This window comes from Neopsephotus bourkii, unplaced genomic scaffold (genome assembly GCF_033783945.1).
Source record: "Neopsephotus bourkii isolate Nb327-2 ecotype Australia unplaced genomic scaffold, CSIRO-AGI_Nbou_v1 NB_1783, whole genome shotgun sequence".
NCBI classification, from domain to species: Eukaryota; Metazoa; Chordata; class Aves; order Psittaciformes; family Psittacidae; genus Neopsephotus; species Neopsephotus bourkii.
The window spans coordinates 291805-314277 of record NW_026902257.1 but is presented as its reverse complement, the minus strand read 5'-3'; the positions used below and the strand labels follow the sequence as shown (position 1 = coordinate 314277).

The 22473-nt window shown below is 37.7% G+C and overlaps 1 protein-coding gene across 2 annotated transcripts in view; it reads left to right on the top strand.

The window, feature by feature from the left end:
• RET (ret proto-oncogene) overlaps window positions 1-22473 on the top strand; it is a 90679-nt gene that overhangs the window by 24508 nt on the left and 43698 nt on the right. For both annotated transcript variants that reach the window (XM_061380019.1, XM_061380017.1), the window contains one exon: window positions 21577-21828. In XM_061380019.1, coding sequence (XP_061236003.1) covers window positions 21577-21828 — 252 coding nt within the window. The remainder of the gene's footprint in view (window positions 1-21576; window positions 21829-22473) is intronic.

Sequence of the window (22473 nt, the reverse complement as noted above, 5' to 3'; positions counted from 1 at the left end):
CAATAGTGCCGACAGTGCAGAATGATCCAGTAGGCCGCACTAAGCGGGTGTTTTTCAACCACTCATTAGAGCTTCCAGTCCAGGCTTTGCCTCCCAAGCTATTGAAGCTTTCTCTGTTAGATCAGTGACTTGGAACAATGATCAGTGCAGCAGGCTTCTCGTTTGCATGGTTTCCTGACAGGAGGTAGATTTCCTGTATTTCTAAGTGCCGATAAAATCAGGACGCAATTGCTAGGTTCCCAGCCTACATACGTGTCAGCTATGTACTAATAGGATGCCTTCTTTTTCTGAGGTGATTAGGTTGATACTGGGGTGCCTTCAGTGCACCTCGCATACATTCTTGACAGAAATTCTAATGAGCTATTCATTTAACTTTGACCCTCTTTCTTTTTTTCACATTAGTAATATCTAAGCAATAGCAACTTCTGTTTTAATACTTCAGTTTCACTGTTGGTTTGTTGTGTTGTTTTGGTGGGGTTTTTTCTCCCAGTTCTGTGAAGAGCTGTAGTAGTTGTCCTTACATGGAAAACTGTAGAATTTGTAGTCATTACAGATTTAGTTTAGAGATTGAAACTTAAAAAAGGGAAGGACTTTGGCAGTGTTTTACCCGTGTTTTTAAGAATGTGTATGAAAATACAGACAGAAAAATTGGGAAACAGTTATGCTGAAGTATATACTGATTAGACAAGACACATGAATTTCTATTTAGGCATAGTAATTGATAATTTGTGGCCACCTAACTATACAATAGTATCTTTTGTATAATACCCTGCTAAAACTGTAATCTTTGAAATCACTTAAGAGTTTTAAGAAAAGGTAAGAAATTCACTGACTAGAATAGCATACACAATATGGTGCTTGCCTGTTCAATCTGGTGATGTAGTATCAATAAAGATTGATTTAATGGTATTTTCCTCATAAGAAGTACTCAGGAAGGCAATTTCCCATTTTTTCCTAGCACTTTGTCCAGGAAAACAGAATTGGAATGCATTCTGTTGATGTTACTGGAAAAATTACGGCTTCTCCTTCTGGAAAGAATAATGGCAATTTTCATTGAGACATCTGTTTGGTTATTTGAAAAAAAAAAAAAGGCATGAAGTTAACTTGTTGGGTTATTTTTATTTTTTTTTCAGATGGTTATTTAAGATATTATTTGATTGAAAATAAATATTTTGGATTTTAATTAAATGTACATCCAGTGCTTTTCTGGGTGCACATGTTTATATACACATGCCAGGTAGTCAAAAGGTCATTATTGCCTTACTTAGCTGCTCCTTTGTGACACAGTTTTATTCCATTCATGGGAGAATAAATAGAGAAAATGTAGCAATAAATCAAACTTTATTGTGGTTAATGCCTTAACCATTGGAAATCATCTGGAATCTGTGATCAAATTGCTAGCCCACTATTAGTAGCCATTTGGTGTTTCCATGTAAATAATGATGAGCAGTAGGGAACCACTATGCTCGTGCTATACTTAGCACGTTTGTTAGTATTTTTTAACTTTCACTAGAAAAACCCCCAAACCACCACCCCCCCAAAAAACCCAAACCAAACCAACAACCCAAAGAAGGAGGGCAAGAGATGAGTATCTGAAAGTAATGCTGACTTGGATGAAGTTAATAATGAATATTTCCATTTGGAATATTCAGAGGAGTGAAGGGCAGACTCAAGTGAAACTATATGGAAATTCAGTCTTTTTTAAGGCTGAAGCAAAACAGGGGTTAAGATTTTTCGTGTCTATCTCTTGAATTGTGGTGATTTTATGAAATTGCTGTGCAGCTGATCTGGGCAGGAGACCAAACCTCTCAGTCTGAAGTCTGATGCAGATCTGTAACTGAGAGCAAATTTGTATACATGGAACTCTGTATCAACTCTGTATTCATTGCAAATAATTTTAATTAAGGCACCTTTTTTTAGATCACTTGGAAACTCAGAAACTTATTTCCACTAGTTTGCTAATTTGTTTCTGTTCCTTGCCTTTACCACATTTATGTCGCAAACTATGCTCATATAATATACATTAAAATTATGGAGTATGATAAACTTCACATAATCTGACCAGCCGGAATAATTTTTAGATGCTTAGAACATGTTTTCAAAAGCTACTTCACTAAAATAACTTAATGATCTCCAAACTCGCAATACCTCCAGACGAGGAGGTCTCTGTTTTGTGGAGTCAGTGTTATTGGGCTGTAATGCAGATAAATAATTGGAAATTGTAAGAGTGCAGTCAATGTACTAAAATATTCTCTGAATTCCTCCTTAGAAGTTTGGTGAACACTTCTACTTTAGGGTGAGAAAGGTGTGTGGTGGCTGTGTAGCCTAACTTTTCTAGTTTCCCTGGATGAATGCTTTTCAAGGTCTACTGGCATAGTGGAGTTTGTTTTAGAAGAACACTAGTTTAGATGTTAAAAAAGTCATGATGGAGAGTTGAGGTACCCAATAAAACATATTTGATGTCAAAGTATATTTGTAGTTTTCAGTGCAACTGCCTGATTAAATGTTGCATTTCCTCCGTGTGCAATTTTGTAGGTATCCAAATTGCCTGTAGAGGATTTGGATGTTTGTCTGTTGTTTGAAGTACAAAAGCTGTAGTTCGTTCATTAGGAGCATGAGGCTCATGGTTGCAGATTAACCAGCTGCACTGCCTGCATTCATGTGGTCACAACCTTCCAAATTTACCCCATCATGAGAAGAAGAATTAATTACAGTCCTAATTGACTGCTTCCTTGGATATAAGCAGGAAGGAACTGCTAGGAGGCAAAGTGATTAGTCAGTTAAGCTAGTTACATCAATCAAATGTGCGAGAAAGTTCATCATCCTAAAGTAATGTCAAAATACAAAAGACATCAACTGTTTCATTGGGGGTTTTGCTGCGTTTCTTTTGTCACTTTTCAGAGGACTTGCAGAAAATAAAAATATAAATACATGCAATTGACCCGGTTTGTGCTCAACAATCTGTCTGGATTGTAGTGGAAGAGGCAATACAGCAATCTGTTCTCTTATCAGACATTGCATGTAGTCCTCGTTAAACGACCTTAACATATGCTTTTCATGCAGATGGACAAGTCACATGTATCTCCCAAACAAATAGCTTGGTGCTGCTATCTCATCAATCCTGTCGGTCGTGCCAAGGAGCTGGAGTCTCTTGGTTGCAGCCTCAGTACGCTGCAACCAGGGAGCTTGATACACTGAAACCGTTAAAAGTTCCAACTCTCAGTTAGCTGGCAGTGCCTTGTAGCGCTCCCCCTGCTTCCCCCGGCTGCTGGCCCTTCCTCCCCCAGGGAACATCTGGCATTTTGAGGGCAAGTGAAAAACTTCTGGAAAATCCCCTTGAGTCATGATCATCTTCAGTTCAGGGTATGTTGGCTTATTGTAATGGACTGGGTTGTAAACATCAGCTTTTAACGACCCGTTAAGTTTTCCTAGCTTTGCCTAGCAACCTTTGTCAGAGGGAAAGGGAGAAAAAGGATGGGTAATTACTCTTCTCCCTTGCACTGGGCTAGACACCACAGATCTGGGTTGTCCATACAACCTTTCATTTAGGCAGAACTGATTTAAACCCAGCTCACTGCTTTAGTCACACACCGTTCTGCAATGTGTCAGCACAGCTGAGGCAGCAGGGTGGGAGGGGGAAAAGATGAAATGTGAGTGAGAACTGCTTTTGCTGGCATTGGCAATAATGGCAAAGGTCTGTGGCACTAAGGTCTCAGAGCCTCGAGGCACAAGCTCAACACAGAGCATATGAGTAACTTCCTTTGCTTCAGGGGAACCACTCGTGCTTATATTTAGCCACATGAACTGTGTTTTCAAGGACTGGAAGCTTTGTTGCTGTGCGTTATTTTATAAAAGAATGCAGTTTCACTCACTTATATGTCGATAACTAGAAGCTTAGTTCAGATGGAAACAGAAGGCTTTCTGTTTGCCTGAGCTCTGGAGTGCTGTGGGTGCCAATCTTGTGACAATTCAAGGAAAACTTGGGAAATAAAACTGTGCAGGAGGTTAGGAGGGGTGTGAAACTATAAGAACCAGTAAACATTCTATAAAGTTAACATTGGAAAAACTAGTTACAGTTACATCCATTGGATGTAGTCATGTGTTCAGATACCAAATTTGCGCACACTGAATACTTTATCTAGAAAAAGGCATGTGAGCAGTTACGCTAAATGGGTCTTGACTGTAACTGTATGATCAGGGTTTGAAGTCTGTGTGTATGTGTATTACTACAATTTTTGTTTATTTTTTTCTAGACGTGTGTTCATGCTTATGAATGAACATTTACTAGTACATAGTCTAGTCTGTGGGTTAAGATGGAACTTGTTTCAATCACAATACAGAAATGAGCAATATTAATCTTGTCCTTGCTTTGCTTCTATATTTTAAACATTGGACTCTATAATGATTGATAAGCTGAATGTTAGCCAGCAGCTTCACTTACGAGCTTTCCAGGGTAAATTAATTGTTTTAGAAAATAGGGTATTCTTCATGCTTAAGGAGAAACAGATTTAATCCAAATTGCTCCACAAGAAACAGGGTTAGTTTAAAGAAGCTATTTAGTACTTTTTTCTGATTATAATTATGATCTGTGCAGTGCTGTTTGTATTAGCATATGCATTTAGGCTGGATTTTATTTGTATATGTTTGCTTTTATAAATATCAAATCCATAGCTGCATTAAAATGTTGATGCATTTAACCATTTAGCGTAATGCTACATCTTTGGCAGATGGTTCTCATTTTGTAAAAGGAAACTTTTCTAGGAAGGTCATCTTTCACTTGGATATAACTTTTTTAATTATCTTGAATCAAAGGTAAAATCTAAGAAGTAATATTGGGACTGTAAATGTGTCTGTGTGATCAAATGTCTTTTGGCTAGCATTCTTTTGGGCTCAGTGTGAAAGAGGTTATTGTAAGTAACAGGGCAAACAGTTCTGGGTGACCATGCTTGAGTAGGGGTGTTGGGCCATATGATCCCCAGAGGTCCCTGCCAACCTCAAGTATCCTGTGATTGTGTGATGTGCTGTTTTTTAAAGAAATCCATAGCAGAAGACAACGGTTTCTGAACAAGTGCCATCTGTTTGTGCCTTCTCAGTTTTCCTTGAAAAGTGGAAAAGATATTGATGACTGGATAGGCTTGAGAAAAAGGCACGATGTTTCAGAAATGAACCAACCTACAATGACTAGGGTAATGCTGAGGAATCAGAAGTATACTCTGCACGTGAGCAAGCCTCGAAGCTATATGACCATTCTATTCTGGACCTCAGCCTTATGACCATGGAGGTCTGCTGTATAACTCTCCTCTCTGTCTTTTGCTCCAGAAGAGAGTTACATTTTGCTCGTACAGCTGTATAAGTTGATTTACTCTACCTTTATTCAGAGAAAAGTGAATTAAACCTGTAATGAATAAATCTGATTTTAAAATTACATTGTTGATCATCACTGCAGCAACATGTGAAATCCTTTCTGAGGTTCACCAGTCAAATGTCTGAAGTACCATACAAAGTAAAATATATGCAGCTAGGCATTCCCATTTTGAGAGCCAGAGCAATGCGATCCTTGTAAAGTATTTTAGTGAAATAGGGTCAGCCAAAGAGCTTTGAGTCGAGCAGGTCCACAAAGTCCTTAAGGCATACAATGAAAAATAGGGGGTTTAATGATATGTAGACTGGTTGACTCCACTGGGCTTTTCTGTAAAGTAGCATTCATTCAAATGGATGGGGATCGTTGAAGACTTATAGTCGATGTGCTACATTAATTTTGGTTCAAAATGGAATATTGTCCAACCTTAAAAACAAAATATTACTGAATTAAACCTTCAGAGAAATACATTAAGCTCTTAGAATAGTGGTAATAGTCCAAATACCATTTTGAACCTAAATTCTGGACAAAGAATCTTAAAACAACATATATCATTTCACAGGGAGTAGGAGATGGGACTTTTAATTGTGTTTTCTTTATCTAAGTTCTGAAAACATAGTATATTCTCTTTTATTTTTGACTAAACTTTTTTATGTGACAGTTCTCCAAGCATATATCTTTCTCTCCTTAGGTGTAACCCATACTTTCACACATTTATGTCATTGTGGATACTCTAAAATTTGTCATTTTATCCTGTCTGCAAGTATTTGCAAAGTGCTGCCTGTAGTCTCAAACCTGCTGAAGAGTGTAGGGTTCTTATCTCAGCAAGTTTGGATGAGGCCAGTAATCGTATTAAAAATAGATATTTTCATAAGGTGTGACTGCACTGTCAGTTATCTGAGTCTATAGTCCAGTACAGGCTTGGCATTATTTACGCAGCAGCATGAACTCACATGTGTATTTAACCTGGGGTCTGTGAGGAAGAGAGCTGAGGTGCTGCATGTCCAGGCTCTCCTCTGTGAAGTTTGAACACGCTTGGCACAACAGTGCCAGCTGTAATACCTCCCAAGCAGTTAACCTAGACTTTCCACCCAGCTTTTCTCAAACTATTTCCAGTCTAAGAGCCAAGCCTGCCAAAACATCTGATCCTTAAAATTTGGAGCATTTAAGGAAATGCTTGAGCCCACTGTGCATCCTTCAGTGAGACATAGTCTTTAGTCTCTAGTTTTGAAGATTCTCCTAGTGTGGCTGGTGAGATGGTGAGCATGAAAGTCAGTCAGAAGTGTTGGCAAACAGTAGGTGTACTCCAGTGGATCTTACCCTTATATATTGCTACCTGAATTTCCATCCTTAGTTGAATGCTAACCACAATACATGTAACTAAGCATCTGATGCATGTTGGTTGTTTTACGTCTTTCTGAAACACTCAGTTTTATATCCATCTATATAAGCACATGTGAAAGGCCACATGGTAAGGGAGGTAAACTGTGTTTGCATCACAGGAAGTGGGGCTATAAGCTGAATGCCTCTTGACATTTCATTTTTATTTTTTATATAGCATACAAATATTGTATGTGTGAGGCTATCCTTAAAAACATTAGTGAAGAGGACGCATTTGGAGCAGATCGGATAGTCTTCATCTAAATTGCTTCCCACAATTACCTCATGTCTCTCAATGGACTACTGCCTTTGCATCATCAAATGGAACTGTTATGCTGAAGCACTTGAAGACAGACCTACGTAGAGTACCTCTAGAGAAGTGGGCGGAGTGGCATGAGGTGCCAGGCAGTCCCTTTGTACCAGAAACGAAAGGCTTTTTTAACTCAACATTGTGTTCCAAATACAGAAGTCACTTGGGTTAGTTGTCTGAGCAAAGTCTTCTCCAGCACATGGAAAAATATGGGAGATCGGACCTGTCCTGGGTTCAGGACACCACGACAAGACCCTTTCTAATAAAATAGGAAAATTATGAAATAGTCACTGGAAACTGCAGTGCTTTTGGACTGATTCATGAAAGCTTAAAGCTGGAATCTTATCTTTTCCCTTGAAATCAATGTTTATTAAATTGGTAATTATTTTAAAACTGGAGAAATATGCAGGGGACTGACACTGCTTCCAACCACTTTCGTCTTTGCCAGCCGGTGTGTGGGAACTCCTAGCACAACTCGTCAATATTCATTCCGGAGCAGAGCAACAGGAAAGCCACAAAATACTTTTAAGCAATTCTGCTGTCACTTTTCTTATACTGAAGCCTCATTAGAAAAGTGAGCAATTGTCCGGTACTTTTTGCTGTCCTTCACTCAGAAAAATATTAGTACATCAGCCAAAGAAATGTGCACCGAATGTGCGTAAAAACCGACACCTGTGGTTGGTTAATGCCCTGGGAAGTAGCATTAGTGCTCATCAGTGAATCTCTGAGACATGAGGATTGATTTATATGCTGGACATCTTATTCTGCAGCCCAAGACTAGGAGAATGTTATTCAAGAATATTCTAAGGTACCCAGCTTAGTTGATTGTTGTATGCATTTTGCATCATACATGAAGTGTCAGTGGTTAGAGTCAGTGTGGATCTGTGTTAAAGCTGAAGCTGAGTTTCTTACTTTCAGTGAGGCCTGGGTTGCCAAACAATGTTTTAGGTCTCCTTTTACCCCCCCAGATGAATAATCTCTATAGAGTTCTACTCAAGTTTTAAATACATTTTGCTACAGGCATTTCAATATGTTACACAGATCTGGTTGTATTTCCCCCTTCTTCCCTTTCTCTCAGTTTTTGTTTTGTTTTGTTTGGTTGGGTTTTTTTAAATTCCAACTGCAAATTGGAACTTTGATCTGAAATTTCCTAATGCAGTATTTTTTTATCCCATGTAGCATGAGAATCCCAGGAGTTCAGTCCAGCAGGTTGCTATTTTTCCCATTTCTTTTCTTTCTGTCACACTGACAAATTCTAGGAAAGTTTAGCTTCAATCTTGAGTCCTGAACCTGTCAACAGAGAAGATTTGTGAAAGCAAGAGTACATCCTGCTGTGAGCATTTTATTAGTAGCTGTAGCATAGAAAGAAATCTGGAAGTTATAAAGGTTTGTATGTTGTGGTCTCTTTTTGGCGTGAAATCTAACAGTTATCATTAATGATGAAATAAGTAAGTGTATGCCTTAAGTTTAAGCTTTGTTAAGTTTTTACAACAAATAGCATGAAGCCAGGCAGCTATTTATCCCTAATCCAGGGAAACTCTATTTCACGAGAAGCATTCATGGAAAAGTCAGTGCACTTCAGTCTTAGCCATGACACAAAACCCTGCTTGGTTTGTTGATGTCAATGTTTTTGTGGTGGTGGTTTGTGAGGATTTTTGTTGTTACTTTTTCCTTGCACAGGGCAGAGTTTCTGAACAGAGAGACAGCCTGAAATTTCAAATCTGCATTTTGGTGGCATTCAGTTGAAATTTGAACTTCTGTTTTCATTATGGTTTAAAGTCTTTTAGCTTGTGAATATTACTGCCTCAGTAAGGAAAGAGGAAAAGCATAGGAAATGAGTTTTTTTTGCTGACAGTTAAATTTAAAACATGAGCTTTTGATGAAATGGTGAAGCAAACACCTTTGCAGAGGAGCTGAAAATCAAAATGCCTTCATAAAATGTGCATGGGGATACTGTGCTGGTATCTCCATGCAGCTACTGACCTGATTGCTTCTTTGTGACTGGAGATGCCACTGGAGGCATTTTCAGCTTAGAGCAGAAAGTATCAATTTTCTCGAAATGAGAAAGATGTAAATGTATAAGCGTTGTGCTTCAATATTCTTTTTGGGTTGGGTTGCCCAAGGGCTGGTTGCTGTATGACCATAGTACTTCCTTTGACTCTGGTACTGTCACTTAGACTCTGTTTATACATCAAAAAGGTGTGATCAGGATGACTACTCTGATAGTCTAAGAGTTCAGAATAAATGTTACCATCAAGGACTGTCTGTGTACATCAGTGCAACCCAGGGCTCCATACAGACCTCAATGTAGCAGAAATTGCTGATAGTTAAAGATAGTAAGTGATCAGAAGTTACCTAACAGAAATGCTGCCGCTTTTCAATTAGTGAAACCTTCATCAAAAGTGATAGTGAGAGAATTGCCTTCTGTTGGCAGTGGAGGATATAAACACGGGACAAAGGTTTAACTTTATAGTAAAAACACTTTTAAAATAAAAAAGGCATTGAAATAGATATGTTATTGAAATTCAGTCTTTAGTAAGCGGAGAATTGTTTTGTATCTGTGATTGTCTGGCAGTCTTGATTGTCTGGTATGCCCTGTAGCAAGAGACTAGGCTAGGACCCAGAAGTTACTTAAAGGAAAATAAGTTTTGTAAACGCCTGTAAAGGCCCCTGCTATTTCAGGTTTTACTGCTGCTTTTATTATTGGTTTTTGGGGTTTTTTTGTTTGGTTGGTTTTTTTCTGAAGACTTCTCTAGTTCATTCCTATAACTTGTCAGGAATACAGTGTAGTTTGTGTCTCTTAAAGGTAGTTGAGAAGAGCTGTCTAAAAAAGCCATCAGTGTCAAAACCCATATAATTAGTGTTATGTCAGCCCATTTCCAAGACTTGTCAATACAATTTCTGCCCTTTTGCTGACAGCGTTTATGCTTTACGACAACAGCATAATGACTAGCTACTGTGTGGTAATAACAAGAAGTCTCCAGAGAAGTTTTTCTGTTTTATTAAACAGTGATATTCACAGCTGGGATGCAGAGGGTTCTTGTCTTTTCATTCACCTATTTATTTAAATGATGGCAGGTGTAATATAGATTTTTATGAAATCATTTTAAAAGCAGGTCTGTATTGTGCAAGCACTTAAGAAAATGTATTCTCTGCTAGGGTATCTTCAGGAATTGGAGGTTCAAATGCAGATGTGTCATAACAGTATCTTAGGTTTTACATTTTCATTTGAAGCATGCATTTATATTAGGAGGTAACATAAAAAAATAACAAAATGACAAGACCTTATCTTCTGCATTTCATTTCACAGATAATCTGTGATAATAATCTAAGCCAAAATGTCAATTAATGACAGAACTTCAAATAAATAAATAAACAAGCTCACAATTACACTAAGATTTCACTTCCTGGATTGAAAAATTGAATTGCAGGCTCGTAGCTCCCTGGAGTGTTTGGAAAGAGAATAGCAGCTCTTAATAACAGAACACTTTCCTGTGAGAGGTGGATGCATGTGTCATTACCATTTCTCTGGCAACTTTTCAACCACCAGCAGCAAAAGTTTTCACTGATTGCCTCCTACAGTAAGTCAGTGATGATGCTCTTTAATGAACTGCAGGAATTGGAGAAAATGAGGGAAGCCAGAGATGTTATATACGGATAAAATACATTTCAGCCTGAGCTATTTGCTGTGTCACTACATGAGGTCTAGCAAGCTAATTTTTATACATCTGCACTAAATATAGAAAATAGGTTTTCCAGTTGAACAGTGGAGAATCCTAAGTAAAATCAATCAAAATGCAATAGAGTTGCCTACTTGCTAGAAAGCAAGAATGTGCCATGGGCATCTTTTCTCTGAAAATCAGACCCCTGCCATGACCCACGTAGAGGGGCTGTTGTTGTTGATCAAGAAGGCATTGTGCAATTATCCCAAACCGATACTGTTACTATTGGGTCTGGTGTTACCATTTTGTCAATTGTGGCAATCCAGTGAATGGGGAGGGGAGAAACAAGCTATCTGTGAGAAGTATTGGTACATACTTCGCTTGAGTGTATTTACCCTATGAAGATGGCTCAAGCATAGGATGTAGATGGCTGTATTAGATTTAGTAGATGGTCATTAGATTTAGGATTGCACTGAGCTGTCAGAAAGTGAGCCCTGATGTCTGACTCAGTCTATTTATAATTGACAGGAAGACTCGTTTTCATTTTGATGGTGCAGAATCCAGTGCAGCTGGAGGGAAGGAAATGGGGAAACTTGATACAAAGTAGTAATGGAACATAGGAGTTTGTGCATATACAAACCTTTGTCATAAATCAACAGTTAATTGTTTTTCATTCATTTTCATGAGTTGGGATTGTGAAAATTTAGTACTTTATATTTGTTAAGGAAGCAGCATAGGGATGTAAATCTGTATCTTAATATAGGAAGTGCATTATGATGCTGATCATCTCTTTGACTAAGATAATGAATTTAAACTTGTCTTTACCTTTTAGGATGCTTTCATCTTATCAAGTATGCATAAAAATTCTGCATATAAGTGTCTTGTGGTTTGTTTTTTTTGTGTGAAACAAATGTATTTAGTTGTCAGTGCCTTGTTCTCCTCCAAATTACTGCTGTAATGTTTACCTTGCGTATTAACTCAGTGCTGTTGGAGTAAATATATGTGAAAGCTAATTAAAGTATGATGGGTTTAGAGCACTTGTAAATCTCAAAATCATAAAATCCTCATATGTAGTGACATACAACTCGTGTGTCATTTTTAGCACAGAACAGCGACGCATACATTGATGGTCTTCTCTGGCTTCTCATTATCACAGTCTCTGCATATACATAACACTTAAACACATTCTAGAAGGCACATAGAGAGTGTGCACAGACAATGAATAGAAAAACAGTTCTTTTAAAATTAGGAATAAAACAGCGGACTGAGTTCACCTTCTTGTCTTGGCATCTCTTGTAATATAATGCAGAATAATTCCACTTGCCAGAAGTACGAGCAACAGGAATGAACCTTGAATGCGTTGAGTTGTAGGAGTTCATTGAAAGAAGTTGAAAATAAAACCAAATAAAAGAAAAATTGAAAATAAAATAAAATCACTAAAAAAGTGGTAGATATGGGTAACCTAGTGGTTGCAGAGCCTGTCTATGACAAAGCTTGGATTTTAATAAAGATGGTATTCCAACACTTATACTCAATTTTGCCTTTCTTCTTCTTTATAATCTCATCCATTTTCTGAAGACCAGTATACCGCAGGAAAGGAGAGGACCATTTAAAATGTAAAATGAACCTTTGATTACTTGAGTCTCTTATTTGTATGTTCAGCAGTGCTAGGTTAGCTCCTAGTCTTATCCAGTTCCTGATGGGAGAATACATTATAGTAATGTAATAGTATAGTAATGTAATGTATAGTAATGCATGTTATACATTACTGTTGCAGTTTACCTTTAAAAATAATTAAAATGGTACCTAGGATTGTACAAGATGCTTCCGGTGGTAGGGAACTTAGAGCATTCTCAGTAGAGATGCTTCCTGGTTTCTGATGCTGACTGCTGAAACTTTGTCTATTTCCAAAGATTAAGCTACTATTTTTCAAAATTAATTTATCTTACTCTTAGTGTTCACTTTGCTTTAGATAGGTTCACACTGAATAAGATGCTATTTAGTAACAAAAATGTGATTTGCATTATGTCATGCAAAAATGAAAAAATCTTTGTAAAAAATATTTCTAATTAAACTTCCATATTTAATTTGGGAAAGGCTGCGTAGTTTATGCTTGGGGTCTCAATTTGAACCTATAATTAATCCTATTTATTGTTTGTATAATTGTTAGACATTAATATCAATTTCTTGACATTACGGATTTGTGGATTGATGTTTCTTTTATGTTTACAGCCATGGGCTTTATGATCCTGCAGATGACTTGAGCTGAGAAGTATGGAAAGCCTCTTATATGGACATTATAGTGTTTCCTTCTATATAAACAGACTGACTCACTTCTAGGTAGTCCTGATGATTGTTCTAGCTGAACTATTTAAAGGAAAGAAATTATTGAAAATACAGTTGTGTGTGCATATGCATGTGTGTTTTCTTAAATTACTAACTAACATCTTTTTTAAGATCTTATTTTAGTCTTGACACATAAATATCTATGTACATACACACTTTTAAACTTCCCATGTTTCAAGTGACGATTTTCAGCTGTCACCCACTCTAAGCAAGCCCAAAGAAGCCCTCAAGCTTTGTGGCTTTTAGCCTGGGCACTCTTTGTGAGATCATTTCTCCAATGCTTGTAAACTTGGGATTAGTTGTTGAAGCAAAATACAAAGAGATCACAGGAAATACAGATACGATAAATCATATCCGGACAAAGATGAATTGGAGTGGTATAAAAATGAAGCATTGTGCCTTTTGTGCTGCCTTGTAAACACCCTAAATTTCATCCAGAGGTAAATAAATTCTATTAAATATTTATTAATTTAATTTGTGCTGCAATACAATAGTATGTTTCCTTGTTTTACATTTCAGCTCTGCACTCATACAGAGCAAAATTATATCTGATTATTCTCATGCAATTAAGCCATAATTTAAAAAAGGAGTATTTAATCACATAAATAAGGAGGAGTGACAGAATCAGGGTCTGATGAACTTTCAGAAACACCTGCAGTCTCTTACAAAAGCTTTCCATGCAATGGAAGTAGTTCATTTCTGTAAGGTATGGTTTAAGTTTAGTAACACTGTTATTTAAAACAACGAAGCATCAAAATTTGGCCTTCTTACCGAAGTGAAAAAAGGCAAACAAACAAACCATAAGAAAGTAAGATGAAGTAAGATTTTCTAAAACTTACCTATAAGTACGGGCTCTTAAAAAGCAAGTTGTAGGCACAGGTTTGACCTTGTTTGAACTGGGCATCAGTGAACTAGGAGGTAAGAGTTTTTAGGAGAAACATTGTCCCATTCTTTCAGTGGTAGGTACTGTGCTGTACAGATTTTTCATTCTTGAGTCAAAAATGAAAATCTCACAAATCCAACTGAAATATTTTCTTTTTGACAAATTTAGGGTCTCTCTTTGATCCTGACATTTTTAAAGTTTATGTTCAAAATGCCTGATATAGGAAGCATACTTTTTGTCTTACAGAATCATAGCATCAACGAGGTTGGAAAAGACCTTCATCTGCACTGTTTTATCCTTCTTTTGCCTTTACCAAGTCTATCTTATGAATGTGTTATGAACTTCTTTCTCATTTTCCTTACTAGCAGGTTAATACAGGTTGTTGACTGAGGGTTTGTTTTTTTTTTTTGTCTGATATTTGTACCTACCTAATTTATGTGTTTTCAATATAAAATTCAGGGTGGTTTTCAATATGAGCATGGGAATCTTGTGAGCAAAATCACAAGAGAGGCAATTAACTTTAAACAGACCAGTGTAACAGGTCTGGAATATATTCTAGTTAAGTATTGTTTCTGCTTACCATCACTTTGTAAGGACCAGTTCCTTCTGGAAGTATCATATTCTGTCAGACATGTGTTTCACTGATACTGCTGCTATTGAAATTCATTCTGTAATTCTCTAACAACTGTGCTACAAAACAGGTAAAATTTAGCAATTATCCAGTTCCATAAAGTTCGAGCATGCTTTCAAAAAATTCTGGAACTAAACTCTACAGCATTCGTTCCCCGGTCCGCTCTTACCTAGGGTCTGGACAAGCAGCTTTATAAAAAAGGAATTAATTTCATTTTCACTTTAGTACAGCTGTCTGGTTCATATCACATCTGCTACAATTTCTGTAATGATCAGCTTAAAAGTAACACACCTAAAAATAAATAGCATCATGCTGCTGAGCCGTGTTAATGGCTTGCTAGTTAATTGGCTCCCAGTTCTTCTATTTGTCATTGTTGGAGTGACTCTCAAATGTGCTAGGAGTTACACCTGGGCACTAGTGCTGCAGCCTAAACTCAGTGAGGTGGTGGCAGAATTTGACCTGACATCTCTGTATAAAACCAGGAGAAATTTTTAATGGTATTTGTGCAGGAAGCAGGCTCCTCGTAGTAGTGGTTATACCCCTAGGGCAGTCGGTGGGGCTGCTGGACCCTGGTGCCTGGCTGTGCAGGTGCATGGAGGCAGGAGTACAGTAGATGTAGGGTCCCACCACCACTGGTGCTATGTCCCTCCCTGCCTGGCACATGCTTTCTCATGCTATGACTGTGTGGTCAGCCAAGGAGCTCCCTTGGAGAGAGGTGGTGAGGGAAACTGCATAGCACAGGCTCTTCTCCACTCTGCAGTTTCTGACACTGAAGCTCCCTGGCTTGAAAAAGGAAACTGTTAGCTTGTGCTCTGCCATGAACTGCAGGTACAAGCTGCGCTCCAGAGCTGTTCTTTGATGGTTCCCTTTCAGTGATGTTCAAATAGCTTTTCAGGGTGCTTTGTTTAAACCATGGTTGTTTTCCCTTGGTGAATATTAGTTCTTTGAGTGGGTATGTCAAGTGATGTGCAACTTGGAAAGTGATATCTTTTGGATATAGTTCTTCTGTGATGACCCTGTAAATGAGTCACAGTGTAATGATAGCTAGTGCAGTGAGGAGTTCTTCATTTAAAATTCTGCTGCTGAACCAGAGGAAAGGTTGGAGTAATTCCCTGAGTAATGTGGAAGTTGTTCTCTCTGTTAAACCATCTCTGACTGAAGAAACATTCATGTAAATGCTGGCAAAAATGTTTTGATACTTACGGGATTGGTCAGCCTGTGTTAGATGGCGGATATTGTTTTGAATACATTGCAGGGTGTTCAGTCCACAGAGTGTTGTTTCCAGCCATGCTGTTTCATGCTACCTTTCCATTAAGTAATAGTGATTTTTCTAAATTATTGACTTTTTGGTTTATGAAGGTGAGTTTATTTCTTAATTCTGCAGGGGCTATAAAAGGGCATTAAGTGGGCAAGTCCTTTAATTTAAAATACACAGTTGCATTGCTGCTCTTGTTTTCTGATGAATCAAACATTAGGTATATTGATACTAGTAATGGAACATAATGGCTACACGTCAAAAGTAAAGATAATTATTTCCAGAATACAGAACTAACCTTGACAGATAATTGCGTTTTGAAATCTGATGCAACAAATGGGGGATTATTAACATCAGACTCCCATGTTCATCTATTATTTCATTAAATCCTGTATGTTACAATGATAGGGCTATCATTGCATTAAAAGCATACCCCTTTTCTGGGAGATGTGTGTCGATTCTTGATTAAGGATTTTTGATTGCATGAGAGCTGTTCTGTCCTTAATAAATCATTGTGTTGTCATTCAAAATGCTGGAAAGCTCCGAGTAAATTTTGTCAGATGTGGGTTATATAGGTGTATATTACCTGTTGAATGAAAACCAACCCTTCTTCCATTTCTGTGTTTCTGACTTTTTTTAATCTTATGTTCTCTTAAACTCACAAAGCAGTCCATGTGTTTTTTAAATGCATGATCATCCAGCAGGCATTGAGAGATTTGTAAAGACTTTTGCATCTACTGGAAAAAAGTGTAACTTTTGACATGAACTGGTGATAAGAAGGTGGAAGGTAGCAAGCATGCAGGCTAGGGAGAGTCTTCAGATTACATGAGTAATGAAGTCCAAAAGAACTTTAAAGAGGTACATCGGATTTCAGTCAGTTGAAGTCTTTAAATCAAGAACAAGCCTTTTGTTCAAATGCATGGTGTACCTTAAATCAAGCAGCAGTCATTTAAACTTTGGATTTTTGCTATGAACTACACGAGACATCTTGTTTATGTAGCTTGAGGAAAATGATTTAGCTGAGAACCTTGAATATGAGCAGTGCAGTACTTTCACAGTTCCTGTGGGTTTAGCTCTTAGGTTTTCAATTCCCGGTTCAAGAGCAAGCTAACTGCTGCATTTTACTGACCAGCAGTTCACATACTGCTACAACCTGCACCGGCATCTCTTCAGAAGAAAAAGTCACAGATGGATCTTTTGTCTTGTGGGCCAGGGTGATGGGATGCTTCTGACCAGTGACACTGCTGTGTGCTGCTTGTCCTCTTCTCACACTCTCTAATGTGCTTTGAGACTCTGCAAGTGATGCACATAGACCTGAGATGGTTTTCTAAGGACTTCTCTAAGCATGTCCTTTCCCAGAGCAAATTTTCTGACTGGGATAATTTGCGCTAAAACAGGTTTTCTGGAGTCTGCAGTTGTACTTTGAAAGATGGTTACAAACATTGACTGGGAGAAGTCTTAACGGTGATGTCCTCCTTTACACTAATAAAAAGATTGATGTCATTTCATTTTGTGACTAAAAAGCTGAACTACATTTTTCATCGTTGTGGTTGATGGTAAGAGTATGATGTTGCTATAGTCAGTTTAACAGTTTTCATCAAGAGTACTCCACCAATGCTACTCAAGACTGTGGTGTCAAGGATAAAAAGCACTAAAAACATGGAAGTTTTTTACAACAAATTTTACTGAAAAAATATTACTGTCAAAAAAGGCATATTTACCTACTCATCCATGACTGAAAAGAAGCACATGAAAATTTGCCTTATTTCAAAAGACGGTGAAGTCTCCAAAGAATACATAGTCTTATTTCTCCACTGTCATCTGCTTTCTCTCTCTGACCTGGAAAACTGCTGTCATAGCGGTATCTATTTCCTGTAGGAGCTATTAGTCAGTAGCACTACATCTGCCTAAACATGATGACTTTTCTGTATGTTACTGATGCGCTGTTATCAAATAATGCTTTTCATCCGTCAGAGGTTGCTGAGTTCTCTGTGCTGATTGTAGGATAAAGCATTGAAGTGTCCTCTTGAAGAAAGTTCAGAGATCCCAAAATATTTTTTTAACTCTCTATTTCTCTCATGTAACTCATGAATGTTACAGAGGACAACCTTCTTGTGGTGTATTTCAAGGTTGTAACGTGAAATGCTTCTCTGCTTTTGATTCCTAAGCCAAAGAACTTCAGCCATCAATTTTGAACGTAACCAGCTCAATTCCCTTTATTTAAATGGCAGATTCAATAAAAAACTCCATCTGGCTTCCATAGGAAGCTTGCACAAGTCATTTTTATTTTTTTTTTCAGGACACAAGGAACTGTGGCCAGGATTAGAACCTCTTCCTCCTGCAGCATACTTGCCAGATGACAAGGTTATTGAATCTGGTTTTAACTTACTATGGCTTAAAGGAATGAACACAGCTCAGGGAAGTGGGTGCTACTTTTCTTCTTCAAAGGCCTCCTATGAAATCAGCCTCCAAAGATTTACATGCAGAGTGTGGTTTTGACTTGGGCAGTCAGTCTGTTGCATACCTTTCATTTCTTTCAGTGCTTGAAATAGACTTAGAGAGTGACACAAACCACATTACAAAATCCCAGCAATTTCAAGATCAGCAGCATTGGGTGAACCTTGTTACAAAATCCCAGCAATTTCAAGATCCGCAGAGCTGGCTGAACCTTGTTACACGGCTAAATTCAATTTATATTTTTTCTTTTACCATCTAAGTTTCTACAATGTTGTAAAGTTTCTTCAAATGCTTGTTTTCTAAGTAAAACATGAAAGTATTTCATATCCACTGGTGTCACTTAAAATTATCCTCAGGTGTTGTCCTCAATGAAATATGCACTGTGCTGAAAACTATCACTTTTGATGGACAGAATTTAGTTTCATCATCTCTCAGGTTTGAACTGGGGAGAAAAAGATCATGCTTCTAACTTTAAATTTCTTAAAGTGGCTTTTACTGATTTCTTAAAGTGTTTTTTCTATTTGTGAAGAACATTTCTGGTTAATCAGTGGTGTAAATTCTAAGTTATTTTAGGAAGGAATCCTCCTTTTTCAAAATGTAAATCATTGTTTTGCATTTCTGTTATCTACAGAGATACCAGATTTTAATATTACAGGATTTTTTTTCCCTTTTTTTTTTCCTGAGAACAGAGAAGACTGCTCCTGTGAACTGATGCCAAAGTATTTCAGAGTCTGCGGTATAAATACTAACCTTAATCTTTCAGATGCAGAGCAGTCAGGATGCTGACCTCTGCTGAGGTGTAGATGCATGCAAAGTTTCAGACATGCAGGTGGCAATGCCTATCGTAATTATGCATGTACTTCATTAAACATGACTATGTACATGATAGCATGCAGTGTGGGCCCAGATTTGTAAAGCAAAGGATATAAAAATTAACACACTTGTGTAAGATGAGGAAATAAATAATTCCAACTTGAAATATCCTGGGTTTCTCTTTTCCAATTTCACACTTTACCTATACATACTATTTATATATACTCTGTGTTCTCTTTGCTCCTCTTACTGGAGATGATTTTGTGTCTCTGCTACTGTGCCAGTTCTTGCACTGCATGGTCTGTTTGTGATGCTGAGCACACAGCATTGCTGGCATTAGAACTGTTCAGACCAGTCTTAGAAATAAGGAAATATTTCTCTGTCCTGTAACTAGCTTTGTATGAGCCTCATTTCTTTGCATCAGTGGGTTAAAAGTAATATTTTAGTCTTGAGCAGTGAATTTTCAGTGCTGGATATGTTGTGAGGAAGTTTTCATAATTCTAAAATCAGGTTTTTATGTAAAATAGTTCAAGAGAATTTATTTGCTTGCACTGGGAGTGGGCTTGCTATTTGGGTATCCCTTTTTTCCTCTTGTTGACAAAACAGTTTGTTGGAATTTCTAGCAGTGAATATTTGCCAGGTTTGCCTTCACTTCAAAACAGACAGAGGGACTAGGAAACTATTTAGAATGCATTATGGATGTTCAGGAAACTTAACTCACAAAAAAAGATGATGATAGCACCAGAATTAGAAGCAATAGTTTTCTTTGAGACAGGGGTCATCAGGACTTAATGCTTTTCTAAAGCTCCCCAAAAGGTTGTTGTTGGCTTTCCTTTGAATGAACTAATTTGGAGCAAATTCACCTACTGTATTACTTTAGCACTTTATTAAAAGTTTATTGCAAAATATATGTAGAAAAAATAATGGGCCTCTGTAAATCTCATGGATGTAATTGCATCCAGGGATACTGATGTCATGAAACGTTACAAGGTACAGTGGTTTCTGTGGTATTTCCAAATGAAATTAGAGGTCTCTTGTTTACAGTTTGTTTGTGGTCCTATCCATTCAGTAAACTAGTGTATGGATCCAATAATAATAAAGAATAAATATGTGCTATAGCCTGATGTTATTTTGAAGATGTTTTGGCATTCTGTCCCTAATTTTACTGCTGTATTACCATCATTTCCAGTTGTATCTGGCTTGATTTATGATGTTCTTGTATTAGTAACATATGAAAATTGTTATTATTTTCATCTGGTCAGCAGATGCGTAAATCTTTTATATGCCTTACTCCTTATCAAATCAGATTAAATGATTCAAAATTCTGTACTATGCAAGTATTCTTTTCTACCTGAGTGACTACGGACTGTTAGTGCAGGTGAAGCACAAGAGCAACAGTTCCCGTAGTTCAGCTCTCAGGAGTCCATCAAGTATCACTTTGTACCTTTCTTGCTTATCAAGCGTTCCACTGTGATCATATTTGCAAGCAGTAGAATTGGAAGGGAAGTACCGGAAAGGGGGAGAGAGGCAATTGAAAGTGACCTGGTAAGATGATATCATCTGAAGAAACAGGCATCTAAATCACAGTTGAACCCTACTAGATGTAGATGGCAGAGAGTGGAGGGAATTGGAGAGAAACAATGGGTCAGTCACAGCCAGTATATTAAAAGTAAATGTACGTTTCCCGCCCCAGTTCAGGCAAGTCAGTTCTCTGCCTTCTCCTCTATCATATTCAAAATACTTATAAGACTTTTATATCAATTTTATTTAAACATTTCCCATTTTCAGAACCAAAAGTATCATGCTGTTTAGAAAGGGAGGGAGCCACAAAAGGACTCTTACATAAGAGAGGTTTTATGTAATCCAACGAAATGTGTGCAAGGCACTGCTATGTTTCTGTGTTTTCTCTCAACAGAGAGTGCATTTAGGCTTTTAAAGTATGTGATTTCAACAAAAGGTTTTTCCTTCTTTGAATATGATCTGTGAGATAATGGAATTACATCTGAGAGCTCCAAGTATGAATTTAAGTACAATTTGACAAGCAGAGCTTCATTGATGGAGCTTTGAGCAATGCGGTCTAGTGGTGGGTGTTCCCTCCACTTCCCATGGTGGGGGGGTTCGAACTAGATGATCTTTAAGGTCCCTTCCAACCCATACCGTTCTGTGATTCTGTGATTAAGTATTCTGCTTAAACTGGGACATGTTTACAGCAAAGCAGTTTAGTTTTCATATGATGTTGTAACTTGAACATAAACCATAGGCCAAATTTTTGGTGGCTGTGCTCATGACTTGAGTGAAGTACAACTGTGTTTATATACACCACATGAGGATCTGCCTTCTTATACATCTTCTTTAACATTTTTTTTTAATCCTTAGAGAATGAAGCCTTTGGTTATTTGGAAATGCATCTTTTAAGAGAATGCCAGCACAAAAATCTTTTAACTGTGAGCACCTCTCCTGTTGTGTGCCTTCCTTTGCAGCTGCCTTTGGACTCTACTTCCCCAGGAGAGAGTACTTGGAAAATGTTTACATAGATGAGCCAGCAGGTACACCACTCCTGCGCATCCACGCCTTGAGGGATTCACATGGAGAGGTGGCCCACTTTCATCTGTGCCAGAATCTCATCATTTCTCGAGCAAGATCGCATGAAAATAATTGGTTTCAAATCAGAGAAAAAACAGGACTTCTCTACCTCAGTAAAAGCCTGGATAGAGAGGACTTCAACATGCTGTGTAAGTATGAGAAGACTGTCTTTTCCTGTTAAAGTATTTCTTGTTAAAACAAAGTATGATTAGATCATGAGGTCTGTCCATTACCATATGAGCATCAAATTTGGAGAAAAACGTATTTTTCCTTTTAAAATCAGAAAGCAGACCCAATGAAACACACAGCAAATTCAGGAAACCATATGCCAAAGCAATCACTGCCCTGGAACAGATCCAGCTGCTCACACTATGGACTCCAGTACGGTGGGAAAGTTGCATTATTTGAAATATTTTTTCTGCGTTTCACAGCTGTATAAGTCACAGCCGTACATTGAGATTTGCAGTTTGCTCATCTACTGGTGCAAATTAAGCCAATTCCACTGTTCTGATGCTGGGCATTTAGTGCCCAGACCAATGTAGTTAGATCAGTTAAAATCTCACCTAAAACATCCTTGATTGGTAACTCACAAAGTACCTTTGCATGTTACACCAAGCAGCAGCCCTTGGAAGAAATGGTTAAGTGTATCCCTCTCCCTTTCTTGAGATTTGGCATTGTTAGAGAAGCTTACCCCACTGAACTACAGAAATGAATTATCTTTTTTTTGCCCATCTTCTTTTATACTTTAGCAGTAAATTGGTTTTGGTGATTTTGATCTATGAGGAAATTAGGTA